The following is a 14,047-nucleotide window of genomic DNA, read 5'->3' as shown; positions in this document are numbered from 1 at the left end:
CTTATTTTTTGTAAGGATATCAATATGCCTATCCCAAGCATGTTTACATTTTAATACTGTATTTGTTTCTACCACCTCTGATGGGAGGCTATTCCACTTATCTACTACTCTTTCTGTGAAGTAATTCTTCCTCAAATTTCTCCTGAATCTTCCTCCCTCAGTGCATGTCCTCGTGTTCTGTTGCTCCTCTTCCTGTGAAGAATGTCTCCCACCTGTACCTTGTTAAAACCCTTGATATATTTGAAAGTTTCAATCTTGTCCCCCCTTCCCCTTTTCTCTACTCTAAACTATACATATAAGTTTTATCTGTTCTTCAGTAGGTGTTCCTTTACTCACACATGTAAATGCTGTAACAATCATTAAAAGGTATCTTTTAGATGGTGTACCGGTACTCACGGTTAGGTGGATGAATTCCTTCCCATAGATGAATTTTTGTCCAAAAACTTCTTTATTTTGTATAGGTAGTCTTATCCTCACTACATTGTTATGTAAATGAGGGAGGAACCCTAATGATTCTGGGACACAACTAATATTTTTAATAATTTTTTGGACCCAGTGAGCCTGATTCTCCTCCCCTTTTTCTTGTCATTTTTATGAGAAAATCCTGACTATATCGTGGGAATGACAATTTAAGAAAGAATCGGAGGAAGAAATATTAAAAGATAAGTAACAAAATATATCTATGATTACATTGGCTAATCACCATCTCCTCCACCTAACACATTTTTAACCCATTCCTATAATCTACCTAGATCGTCAGTCATTTGTTTTAGCCCTTCTGGTGTGTCTACCCTGTTGCATACCTATATCTGCAAAAGGGCATATTTTACCCTCAATTCCATTTGCGGTGTCACCAATAAAGATATTAAAAAGCACTGGTCCAAGTACAGATCCCTGGGGTACTCCATTGGTAACCTTTCCCTCCTGTGACTGCACTGTTATCATGTAACAGTTATCACTGTTATCATTGACGAGGCCTGGAAGCTTATCATAGATAAGCTTATCACGCTGTTTTTATATGCAAGAGGCATTTGTTGGGACCTGCATATGGAGGGCATGCTGGTTCCTGTAGTGCCACAAGGATTTAGGGGTAACTCCTTATAGGCTGCTTTCAACTTAGATATATTGGTAAGTGCTGTTAACATGTAGCCTTACAGTAAACAATTATATGATCCATAATGGGTGCTGTTATCATGCAGTGTAGGACTTCCGGTATCAGAGAAGCTTTGACGAAACCTGGAAGCTTATCATATCTTTTGCAAAATATATGTAATTAAGATCTCTCAATTACCTTCTATTATGTTGGTTTTTCAAATAGTATTACTAATTCCTTTTTGCTGTGCTGGGGGTTGAATCCCCCTCCCTTGCAGCACCTGAGGGGCATTACTAATTTTATTGAGCAGCTTTCACATTGTTTTTTTGCACTCCATATACTACAACTCTATGTTTTCTGTCCTGCAACCAATATCTTATCAACCATCTTAGAATCCAATCTCAAGCATTCAAGTTTATTTAACAGTTTGCGATGTGGGACAGTGTGAAAAGCCTTACTAAAGTCTAGATAAGCTACATCTCCCCCTTGATATATTACTTTATTCAACCAGTCAAAAAAGTCAATAAGATTTGTTTGACATGATCTCCCCCCAGTAAACCCATGTTGTTTAGAATAATGTAAATTGCTGGTTTTGAGATATTCTTTAACTCTTTGTTTTAAGAGTGTTTCCATCAATTTCCCCACTACTGATGTAAGGCTCACTGGTCAGTAGTTGCTTATCTCTTCTTCGCTTCCACTTTTGTGCAGTGGGACTACATTTGTTATTTTCCTGTCCTCTGGGATTACTCCAGTAGCTAGTGACTGGTTGAACGATTCTGTTAATGTTTTTACCAGCTCCCCTTTAAGCTCGCTTGGGTTTATCCCATCTGGCCCCATTGATTCATCCACTTTCAGTTTTGAGAGTTTTGTACTTGTTTCTCCATCAACTTTCGGAATATAAGTGCAACTTGCAACTGTGGCCTCTTCCCCTCTCTTTCAGCAGTGAATGAGCAGAAATAATTATGAATATGATCTGCTATTACATTGTCTCCCTCAAGAAGACTTCCACTCTCTGTCTTTAGTCTTATTACTCCACTTTTTGCTTTTCTCTTTTCATTTATATAACTAAAAAAATTCGTCGTCCCCCCCCCCCCCCTTTACCCATTCACTGGGCCAATTTCTCCTCAGGCTGTGCTCTTGCACATGAGATTGCCTTCTTGGCCTCCTTCTGTCTAACAAGATATACCACTTTGTCTTCATTATTCTGCGTCCGCTTATATTTACTAAAGGACAACTTTTTTGCTTTCACAATACTTGCTACTTCTTTTGCAAACCACATTGGCTTCCTTTTCCTTGTGTTTTTCACAACTCTTTTGACACAAAGTTCTGTTGCTTTCTGTATTGCACTTTTTAATTTTTCCAACTTCTCCTGCACTCCTTCCAAGTTCCTCCAATCTGCCAAAGAATTCCTTACATAGTTTCCCATCTCTACAAAATCAGCCTGCCTAAAATCTAACACCTTTGTTTTTGCGTGCGATGAGTCGGTCTCTGGCTTTATTCTGAACAGTAGCGCACGCAGGGGGGGTTTCTGAGTACCCAGAAACCCCCCTGGAGTCTAAGGGCCCTAGGCTTAAAGCTGAGGGTCCCCTCTTTCCATAGGTACAAGAATTTTAAAAATCGGCCCTTGGGAACCGGAGATATCTGACTTCAAAGCAGTGGTCCCCATCCAAGCCTGTTAATTGCTCTTCCCAGACAGATATTTCAGGTTCTGTCTGGCTTAGAGTTTTTCTGAGGGTATATTTCAAAAGCTGGGACTCTCCCCCTTTGACAGACACTAGTAGCTTGTCTCTACTGTTCCCAAAACCAGAGATATCAGCCTTCCAGCAGCTGGTTACTGCTCCAGCTCCACACACCTGGTATGTAGTTTTATATTCTCGTTGGCAGATTGCTCTGCCTCCTGAACCTTGATCCCCTAGTCCCCAATACCATTTGGTAGGTGGGATCCTCTAGTTTTTAATTCCATTAAAATCTAAGAAATCTATTTCTGGGAACAGGAGATATCTGCAGTCAAGCAAGCTGTCCTCCCACCAGAAAATTATGAATAATAAGCCCACTCCACTATACACCCCTTCTCTGCATATTAAACATCCTCTACCACCCTGGAAGTTATGTATTAGGGCCCCTTCATTCAGCCCAATGCCTCCTTCTCCCACCACTTCTCCCAGCATCTGTTCAGTAAAGGGGTAATTAGTGGAAATTACTGATCCAGGCCATACATGCTGAGCGGTTGATATAATACCCCCTACCACCTGGGGGACATCAAAGCTTCCCCCACCCCTACCGCTGGAGGATCGGTAGGTGCCCCAATACATTGCTATGCCCAGGGGTCTACACTGCTGTTGACGCCCCTGTATGTATATATATATATATATATATATATATATATGTATATATATTTTTTTTCATTATTATTATAATTTATATACATTTGGTCTATCTATAATACTTTAACTGACCCGGCATATACTGGGTCACCTAAGTGTACATCTCTGTGCTTTTCTCCGCCCCTCTGGAAACCCCCTTCTGAAAATCCTGCGTTTGTCACTGCTGAACCATACTGATGGTCACTGGACCCCAGGTTTTCACCCACATTTACATCAGATATTCTGTGTTGAAGTAATTGCATTAATTACATTTTCTATTTAGTAATAGCCAAAGAAATGCTGCAGCAGCTAAAGTAAACAGTGCATTTAATTGTTGTTAGAAATGCAGTTTATGTGTGTTAATGATATTGATAAGAAACTAATGCATATGATTGACATCTAATTTATATCATGTTAAATGTAATTTGCATAGTGGTAATATTTGTATAATTTTCTATTGTTTATTGTGTGATGCCCTGTCATTTGTATGCTGGTCATTATTTTCTGCATACCTTCATCCTGGACCCATGTCTGTTTAAACCCATTAATACATTCCAGATCATTCTGCTAATCAAGTTTATCACGTTAACTCATTTTACAGTTTGGTGGTCTAGTACCAGATCAAATTATTTATGGCCAATGTCAATGCGGAAAAAGAGAGATGTGAAATAAAGGGATAGCGCTCCAAGGAGCTATATAACAAAATAAAATAAAGACAACTTAAATCAACATAAATCAACACGTAAATATAACAAAATAATGAAAGGATCCACAGTTTTCATGAGCAAGAGCACTTTAGGGTCCCAAAAATGCAGTAACTCCCCTTATTGCTGCTAATTTTCTGGAGCGGCTCTGGCTGCTGATGCTAAAGGGAGCAGCTGTAAACGAGTACTTTATCATGGGCGGCTGCCAGTGTGTGCTATCCGGAGTGGCTTTAATTGTGTGCTGTGAGAGGCAGCTGTCTCTGCGTGCTGAATGGAGAGGCTGTCACTGAGTGCTATCAGCGGCTGTGGCTATGTGGCACTTGGAGAGTCTGTCACTGCTCACTGTGCAGTGTTTTGTCTCTTACGGAGCACGGAGTAGTCTCCCATGTTACCAGGCTGATGCGGCTAATGCTGAGGCCCCGTAATCAGCATCACTGTGTGCATGAGGTTACAGGTCAGACGGCCGTTTCCCAATTGCTTCTTCAGTCGTCAGTCTGACCTTTGACCTCATGCACAGTGATGCCGATCACGGAGCATCAGCATTAGCCGCACCAGCCCGGTAACACGGGAGACTTCCCCGCGCTCCTTAGGAGACAGAACACTGCACAGTGAGCAGTGACAGCCGCTCCAGGCTCTATCTATTATCTTCTAGAATGCGCTAAATAAATAAGAAGAATCTGATTGTTGCTATGGGCAACATCCCATCTTCAATAGAACTCCCATCTTAGTATATTAACCTCTATGTTTCTATATGAGAGCTATAAAGAGAAACTATTGAAGAAAGTTGAAACAAAGAAATAAGATGCAGAAGTATGCAACAACAAAAAAAGTAGATGTCAAAAAATGATGCCAAACTTAAACATGATAAATTGCTTTATGTATTTTTGCTTATTCTTGGTATTTCTGATTAGATAAGAGTTGTGTTTCTAGATAATTCTTTGAAAGTAATGCTTACATAGAAGAACCTTTACATGCACACAGCGGTTACTTGGACTTTGTGAACTGCTGAACTGGGGGGGGGGGGGAAAGATAAATATCTACAGCTTAAAAAACACCCTATAGCAACAAAATGCAGAAATCATAATAAATCCATGAGGTGACCTCTATTAATTGATGCATTGACTGAAGTCTAATTTAAGAAAAGGTCATATTATATGTTACTACGGATGAGCAAATCAACAATTTTTGACCCGTGTGATAAATTATAATATTGGAGATTTAAAATTCTAGTTTGCGTAAATCGATTCAAAAATTTCTAATGATTTAAACAAAAAATTCTAAAAAAATGGATCACACGAAAAATATACTGTATATGTGATATATTTTAGATGAGGCAAACTACTGTCTTGTCTATTCTGAATGCCAGAAGAGCTGTGTTTAGTCAGAGAAGGACATTCAGAATTGAATTACTTCATGATGCTAACTGCTATAATTTTCTGTCTGACAACCATAGTCATTGACTTTAATCAATAAATGATCGGTACTTATGTAGTATCTGGACGCCCGATTTTTTGATTGTATGCCTTAACTTAAGGCATACAATCAGATGCGATGCGATGGACCCGATTTTCCATAGGATTCATTGTAAAAATGGTCTTGTTCATTTCCCTACTATCCAAGTGGGCATGGAGTTGGATATAAACCTGTGGCGAGCGAAGCGAGCCACCGAGCTCGAAGCGTGGCGAGCGCAGCGAGCCCCGCGAGGGGACGCAGATTATTTAAAATGTATTCCATGTCACCAAAGTAATCCGCGTCCCCTCGCGGGGCTCGCTGCGCTCGCCACGCTTCGGGCTCAGTGGCTCGCTTCGCTTGCCACAGGTTTATATCCAACTCCATGCCCACTTGGATAGTAGGGAAATGAACAAGACCATTTTTACAATGAATCCTATGGAAAATCGGGTCCATCGCATCGCATCTGATTGTATGCCTTATGTTAAGGCATAAAATCAAAAAATCGGGCGTCCAGATACTACATAAGTACCAAATGATCTTTTACCTCCATTTACTTACATATCTTATTTGTACTAGTATAGACCACCAAATCTCATATGTCCATGAATACAGTGCATGATTGTTTTGCTATTGGCATATGAGAAACAACCACTGGTTATTATTACAGATGCCAGATAGAAATCACTTATAGTGCAAAACCAAGTAAGCATAATAAAACAATTTAATACTCTATCATTTATGAATAGACTTTGGCATACTTTGACTTGTATTATTTAATTCTGCAGGTACAAACAAAATATATTATTTGTTTAGCTGTTGGATATGAATTATTGTTTAAAAACATTTTTTAGAAATTATTTGATGATGAAATATTACTTAATTCCCCTCAAGAACATATTGATAATCCGAGAAACCAGAAACCTCCAAATAATTACTCATCTCTATGAAAAACATTAATATCAATAACATTATTATACATTCACAGTAAAATCCCAGATTGCGATCCCTCATTGTTCAATACTTTACATGTATGACCTGATAAGTGTTATGGATATGAATGAGCATCATATTGCATAATCATTTTTGAGTTGATTATGAAATGAATTACAGTGCTTTCCCACGGGTTTCCTATACTAGCCAGCAGGGGTTAAAGTGAGGGGGAACCGGGTGGAACTGAGTTCCACCACCCCTAATTGTGAGGTGGAACATTTTCATCTCCACATTGGCCCTGCACAGCAATTCTCACAGGAAAGCATTCTAGTTTGCAGAGGAATTCCGATACTTGTGTATTATCACAGCGCCCATCTTTTGCTTATGCCTTATGGTATACGATGCGTATACCATAAGGCATACGATGGTATGCGATATCGCGCGATGTTGTACAATGTCATACAATTTTTTAAAAAAAATTTAAAAAGTTTTGCATTTCTCAGACAAATAAAATTATAGAATGCACTCTGTCAGGTGGTTTCTGTGAAAGTCCATTGTAAAACCACATAACCTGTCGTATTGATATGTTAACTACTTTCTATTGTTAGATAAACTTAATAGGGCTACAGAGTACTATTAAAAAAATTTAGATGGATTGATAATTCAGCTGGATCGCTTATTTACTATATAACAAATTATAGTATATTGAACTGTGTTATGTATAAATGGACAATTCATTTAAACTAACATGATAAATGCTAAGTTCAGTGATGACAACAAATTGTTTAAGAAAAACAATGGTTTTTCTCATTTTTATTTTAAAGTTTAAATTGTGTTATTTTCTAATATTAACAGAGTCATGCTATACATTAAACTCAGCAGTATACAAAGCAGATATGTTCAGATCACATTACAAATGTACATGTTTCAACATTAAGTGCGAAGCATCTATGTATGAAAAAAAAAACATTTTAGCATTTACATCTGAAGTGGTTATAATTGATTTGATGAAATGCATAATGAAAAATAATAGGAAACATTTCTAGAACTCTGAAAGAAAATAACTTTTTTTTTAAATCTAACTAAAGTTTTTGATTATTTTTGAAAATACATTTTAGACGTTCATACACAAATGATTGACCTACAGAATTCTGAGTATTCACAACAAGCATCACTTTCCTAACATAATATTATGTGAGAAAGACAGTCCATCTCCTTAAGAGGAATGTTGCCATTTTCTACTCATTTTTAACATCACATCACTAAATTCCAGCAATAAAGTGGCATTATGTAAATTGCTATGATTCTAATACTAAAACAGACCTGCTGAATTAATTCAGATACGATAATGAGATTTTATTAACTAGCATCATATTGACAGTCTACTGTGCTGATGTTCCTACATATTACCGTTATCTAGTGGTGATTACATATTTTTGAGACACAAAACTGTAATTGTTGAGCAATTGTTGAGCATTAATTCTTTTAAATCACAATCATATGCTGGATTCAATATAACTCTATTGGCAGTGATACAATTACAAATGTCAACTATTTTAATTATTGTTGCTTTAAAAATAAATGTAAATATAATTACTTTTCAAACATTCTAATGAGCATTACTAAGTCACTATTTCTTCCTCTTATTCAAATTATGCTATTATAGATTAAATAATGTTTTAAATACATGCTCTAACAAGGTCAGTTGTAAACATGGTGAAGATGGTATTTTCACGGTGGCCCAGGACTGTCATGTAAGAATTATAACACATTAGTTTTAACTTCCCAAATAGTTGACTTAATTGTTTTGAGTCCCAATTGCTTTCTCCATGAATTTCTCTCCTTATGAATCCTAGCATTGGTGACCATTGGTGACCAGGAGTAATTATTCTTGGAGAGCCTGGAGCCAATTAAAAAATAGCTTTTATGATAATAATCAGTTCAATCTCGTTAAAAAAACATCTCAAACTCCCATAAGAAAACAGCTTTGTTGTAATATGTAATCAAATAAAAAAAATCCATTTATACATTCACATTTATAGTGTCCATAAGAAATGTATTGTTTATATGACTCAGCTGTTGAAGCTTCGACTGTCCTTTGTGATCCATGTAGTCTTTTTTCAACTTTTTGTTGCCGTTGTACTTAGTTTTTAGGGGATAGAAGTCAATATAGCCAAAATCTAATGTTTTAAATCAAGTGCTTTATACGTTTGAATCTTTCCAGGAAAATATTTAGTTCTCAAAAAATAAACAAAAATAAGAGTTAACTTTTATATCATCCCAATACATTGATGTTGTTTCTATGCAATTTGACATACTCCAGACTTAGCTGCGTTGTCATTCGCTGTGGAATTTCTTCTCGTATCATTTGACTCGGAATTTAGTTCATCAAAAATACCAGTTTCAATCATTTCCTCTTGCCATGGTATAGGGATATTGCCTGAGGCAAATTCGTCAAAGAATTGCTTGTCATTGTCCTCAATGTTGACCCCTCTCACCGTTGAAAATGCTCCTACATCCTGAATATCTTTAGCATAAACGGTTTTGGAATCAGGGGCAAAAGGTGGTGGAAGAATTCCTATTGCAGAGAAGAAAAAGATTTTAAATGTCACTAGCAAGAAAATAAAGTAGTAGTTAGATTGATTGTAGGGGTTGGGAACATAATTAAATAATTAGTTTAGCTTGCTTAGAGTAGGCAACTAGTACTTAGGTAGGGCTTGAATAAAATACTATCATCTATTCCTCTCTTGATATTTCCAAATTCAAAAGCAACACTTGAGATTCTGAAAGCAAAAAGAAGTCACTTACAGTATAATCCAAAACAGCATTTATTTCACTTTTGAAGCTACAGTGCAGAATGTCATGTTTTCTAGACACAATGGTCTACTAAGCTGGCATGTTGCTATGGGCAAACAATCAGATACTATTTAATATCTTCTAGAAGGTGCTAAATAAATAAATAAATAAATAAGATGTAGATTCTGATTGGTTGCCCATAGCAACATCCCATGTGAAAGAGAACTCCCAACTTAGTAAATTTCCCCAGTGAGAGGTATTTATCATAGCAGAGAGAGGTATAAAATACCAACCAATCAGCTTCTGCTTTACAATTTACAGGCTGTATTTGAAAAATCACAATTATGAAATGATTGGTTGGTATTTTTTATGGTTTTATTTTTAACAATTTTACCTCTCTACAAGCTTTGATAAATAATCCCCAATATCTCCACCTGAAGATGCCAATCCTAAATAGGCATGCTTGCATTCCTGAGAAAAGGAGTCAAAATTGGAGGGCACATTTAATGAGTATTAATACCAACAGCATATTTGTTTAGTATAATCACAGTAATATAACAAATATGTAATTGGTATTTAACACTACTTACCTAACCAGCAAGGTCCAATGATGTCAACATCTGCAGCAGCATCTTCCTTGCTATTGCTTTCAGGCTACAGCTGCGAGCAATGAGTGAAGAGTGATTCACATCATTAATGGCTGGCCTACGCATGTGCATGACTTTTTCACCCTCTGGGGACCTGGCAGTCCCGGAAGGCTTTGCTGAAGGCAGAAAGTCATTGCGGAGGACCCATTGCCTGCATTTATTGATAGCGTAAGCCATACAGTGAAGAACAGCTGTAATTTTAGTTTACCATTTTTTATTGAATACTGAAAGGAATACACATACCTCCCAACTGTCCTGATTACAGCGGGACAGTCCAGCTATTTGAGACTGTCCCACAGTCCCTCCCGTCGGTGGCAATGTCCCATTGGTGGGAAGGAGGCAGTTGGGGGGAACTGTAGAACACCGCTGCTCTGCTCTTTAGTGCAGAGGGCTGCCCAGTCGCTAGGGACACCCCCGGAAAAAAAATGGGGTTTGTGGTGCTAGGACATGCTCCCTCTATACGAGGCCACAGCCACCCAGCATGGCAGACCCTGACTTGGGAACTGCAAATGTTGGGAGGTATGAATACATAACATTATTAGTCAGTGCTAATGGTGTTAGCATTCATGCATTAATTCATTCTTAAATGCCTAAATGGGGCACTTAGATTCTTTATCCTTCACTTATATTACTTCTAAAAGGGTTACTACAATGTGTACACAGTGTGCTGTGAACCATTTATAGGTAGAGACATCCTTCAAGTCTCCTCCCACAAATGCTAATTGTCATCTATGCATTCATGCGGTGGGCATACCAGCTTCAAGTTTCCTCCAGTTTATTTCTTTGAAAAAAGGAACAACTCGCAGATCATTGCAATTTCCGTCCCTAAATCCAATCCTTTTCTTCATGTCTTTCTCCAGTAAGCTTTCACAGAAGGATTTGCAGTCCTTGTTGAACTTCTCTGTGTATGTTACTGGGTCATTTAGGATTCTGTCCTTTAAATCCTTGTTTTCAACCTAAAAAAATTTAATTGTTTTCAATGAAAATTACAATCTAAATGAAGTCATGTATTCATTATTGGGAAAAAGAAAAACAGATTAAATTGAGCAAGACTATAGAATGGGATAGCCAATGCGACAGCAGCTCTTATGGAAATCAGTCTAGAGCCAGTATAAACCTATCTCTGTTAGCTGTTAACAAAAAGCATTTACAATTTACTACCACTTACAGGATCGGCTCTTTTCCTTGAGCTATTGAGATACAATTCCGATATTTATATATAATTATAAGACACCTGTATGGTCCATTGATTGGAAGCTTTAAGATGTAGCCCAACCGATATATCTGGGCAGACAGAAAATTTTAATACCTATGTATTTTTGGGGCATTGGCCAGCAGACCTGTATAAACACTTTTGCGGTAGTTTGTTTATCAGCTTCCTGTAAGAGGGCACGTGTCCGCAACTAAATGTTATGTACCTTTATGCTGTAACATGAGCTGTTAACATCTACAGCACATTTTGCAGCATAAATAGGAAAAGCGGATCCACCACACACTTAGGGGTAAATTTACTAAGATGGGCGTTCAATTGAAGATGGGATGGTATCAGATTCTATTCTCTAAATCTTATATATATTTAGCATTATCAAGAAGATAGATCAAATCTGATTGGTTAATATAGGCAACATCCCATCTTTCAATAGAACTTCCCTCTTAGTAAATTTACCATTTACAGTATAAACAGTTACATTGACTATCCAATAATACTACTTTAGGTAATGATTCCATATTTAGTACAATACAATCTAGAATAGCCTTCTAAAAAAAAAACCTTGACACCAACACTCTCTTTATCAAACACCCAATCTTTCACCTCTCATTTGCCTCCAAACTCCCTTTTCTATATCGGCCTTTCGGCCTTTCTTTCTACACACTCCTTGCTTAATCTATTTCAGTCTGCTTCTCTTTCCCTCTCTCCACAGAATCTGCCCTCAGTAAAGTTAGCAAAAACCTTCATATTGTCAAATCCAAAGGCCACTACACTCTGCTCATTCTCTGTGTCCTTTCTGTTGCTTTTGACAACATGGACCACCCTCTTGTCCTGCAAACTCTCCACTCCTCTGGTCTGTGTGATAATGGGGGAGATTCTCTAAGCAAAAAATGCGGTAAAAACCCCGTTATCTGGGTTTTTACCACATTTTGGGATGCTGTAAGCATCCCCCGCCGGGTTGCCGCGGCGGGGGGCATCGCCATAAAAATCTGGCGATGCCCCATAGAAGCCAATGGGCTTCTACTGCAACCCTCCGCCGCCCCGCACGCACCCCTGCCGCCCCGCATCGCCCCCTCCCCCTTACCTGTGCTGCTGGACCTGTGACCTCCTCCCTGCACTGATCCTCTTCCGGGTGCAGGGAGAAGGAGAGCCCGGCGCAGCAGCAGCAGCGCCGGGTGTGGGAGGGAGGGGGGAGCCGCCAGTACCTGCTGGGACCCGGTGACTCTCACCGCAAAGGACAGCTCTTAACGCAAGAGCTGTCCTTTGCTATAATTATCGCATATGTTAGAACATATGCGATAATTATAATTGCGATGGGCGGCGAAGGGGGGCGGAGATTCGAAGAGAATCTCCCCCCAATGCCCTCTATTGGCCCTCTATTCTGTCTTCGTTCATGATTTTATTTCTCCCCCTTTTCCACTACCAGTTCTGTTCATGGACCTTTCAGTTAGGTGAGCTCATCAGCTCTTATGACCTCCAGTATCATCTCTATTTTGATGACATTCGATCTTCTGACCTTACCCCACTTGATCCACACTTGCATCTCCAGCTGTCTCTGCTATTGTCTCCTCAATGTCTAAACACTTTTTTAGGGCCCCCCATATACCTGAACGACATTGGACCCGAACGCACATTCCTAGGGGTCGTGCGACAGATCCGCATGCATAATGTCATAACGATGCACATTCCCGCGGGTCGAGAGGTCAGCCCCAAGCTCAGATGTGCTGCACGGCCGATCCGTCGGCTCTCATTGCGGTAGTAAGCAGATTATATGTGCTTTTTAAGCACATATGATCGCTCCCTCGATCGTTCTACGACCTGTATATTATTAGGTTATATGCAGGTCGTCCTGATGCATAGCCAGCTTTAGACTTTATCTAAAGCTGGGTACAGACCTACAGATTTATCTGTCCAATCTGACTGGTGGGAATATAAGACAGTATATGGCATTCAAGTATTTACTCCAAAATGCTGGAAAATGGACAAAAACAATTATTCAGATAAATTTGTTAAATCAAATGGATTTAAACAATTTGTCTGATTGACCTGTGTATGCTGTCCAGTGTTGAAGAGCAAATGTCTGATTCTCATACGCTCCCATACATAACTAGATTTTTGCTCTCACCTATAGATTTCACAGATAAATCTTTAGGTGTGTATCCAGCTTAAGTTGTCTAATGATGTGTATACACTGGCTGATGTGGCAACCCCCAATATCAATTCAATATGACCAGGGCTAGTTTTCAGCAGGCTGGAGCAGGAACTGAGGCCATTCTTCTAGTTCACTCTTTCTGACAAAATATTTCTTAGATGGACAAAACCATGTGCACCATACCTCCCAACTGTCACGATTCCGTCGGGACAGTCCCGATTTTCGGGTCCTGTCCCGACGTCCCACCCGCGGCAGGCATTGTCCCGCTGCGGGGGGTGGCAGTTGGGAGACCCCCCAATCTAGTAGAATAGACGCTGTGCGCATGCGCACAGCGTCTATTCTCGTATGAAAATGAGGTCGCGGCTAATTAGCATAAGCCGCACCCTCATTTACATACGCCCCGCCCCTTTTCGGGTGCTCGCGCGGCTAAGCAGCGCGAGTGTCCCTATTTCCTCCGGACGGAAGTTGGGAGGTATGTGTGCACTGCAGGTGAGGCAGGTGTAAAACCCAACCCAAATCTAATTATCTCTGCACAAGTAACACCTGCCTCACCTGCAGTGCACATGGTTTTGTCCATCTAAGAAATATTTTGTCAGAAAGAGTGAACTAGAAGAATGGCCTCAGTTCCTGCTCGAGCCTACTGAAAAATAGCCCTGAATATGATGGCCACCAATATCAGCTGGCTAGGAGGGAGGGACAG

At 39.2% G+C, this 14,047-nt stretch overlaps 1 protein-coding gene across 1 annotated transcript in view; it reads right to left on the bottom strand.

Moving 5' to 3' along the window:
• Positions 1–8,688: 8,688 nt before the first annotated feature.
• Positions 8,689–14,047, bottom strand: part of GRK1 (G protein-coupled receptor kinase 1) — a 54,659-nt gene continuing 49,300 nt past the window's right edge. Inside the window, exons 6-7 of the mRNA XM_083171198.1 lie at positions 10,740–10,941; positions 8,689–9,120 (exon numbers count right to left, since the gene is read on the bottom strand). Of these exons, the coding sequence (XP_083027324.1) occupies positions 8,843–9,120; positions 10,740–10,941 (480 nt within the window). The 3' untranslated portion in view covers positions 8,689–8,842. The remainder of the gene's footprint in view (positions 9,121–10,739; positions 10,942–14,047) is intronic.

Source organism: Crinia signifera, chromosome 2 (genome assembly GCF_055691185.1).
Source record: "Crinia signifera chromosome 2, ASM5569118v1, whole genome shotgun sequence".
In the NCBI taxonomy this organism is placed as follows: Eukaryota; Metazoa; Chordata; class Amphibia; order Anura; family Myobatrachidae; genus Crinia; species Crinia signifera.
The sequence above is the reverse complement of the archived record's forward strand: the minus strand, read 5'-3'. Positions and strand labels throughout refer to the sequence as shown.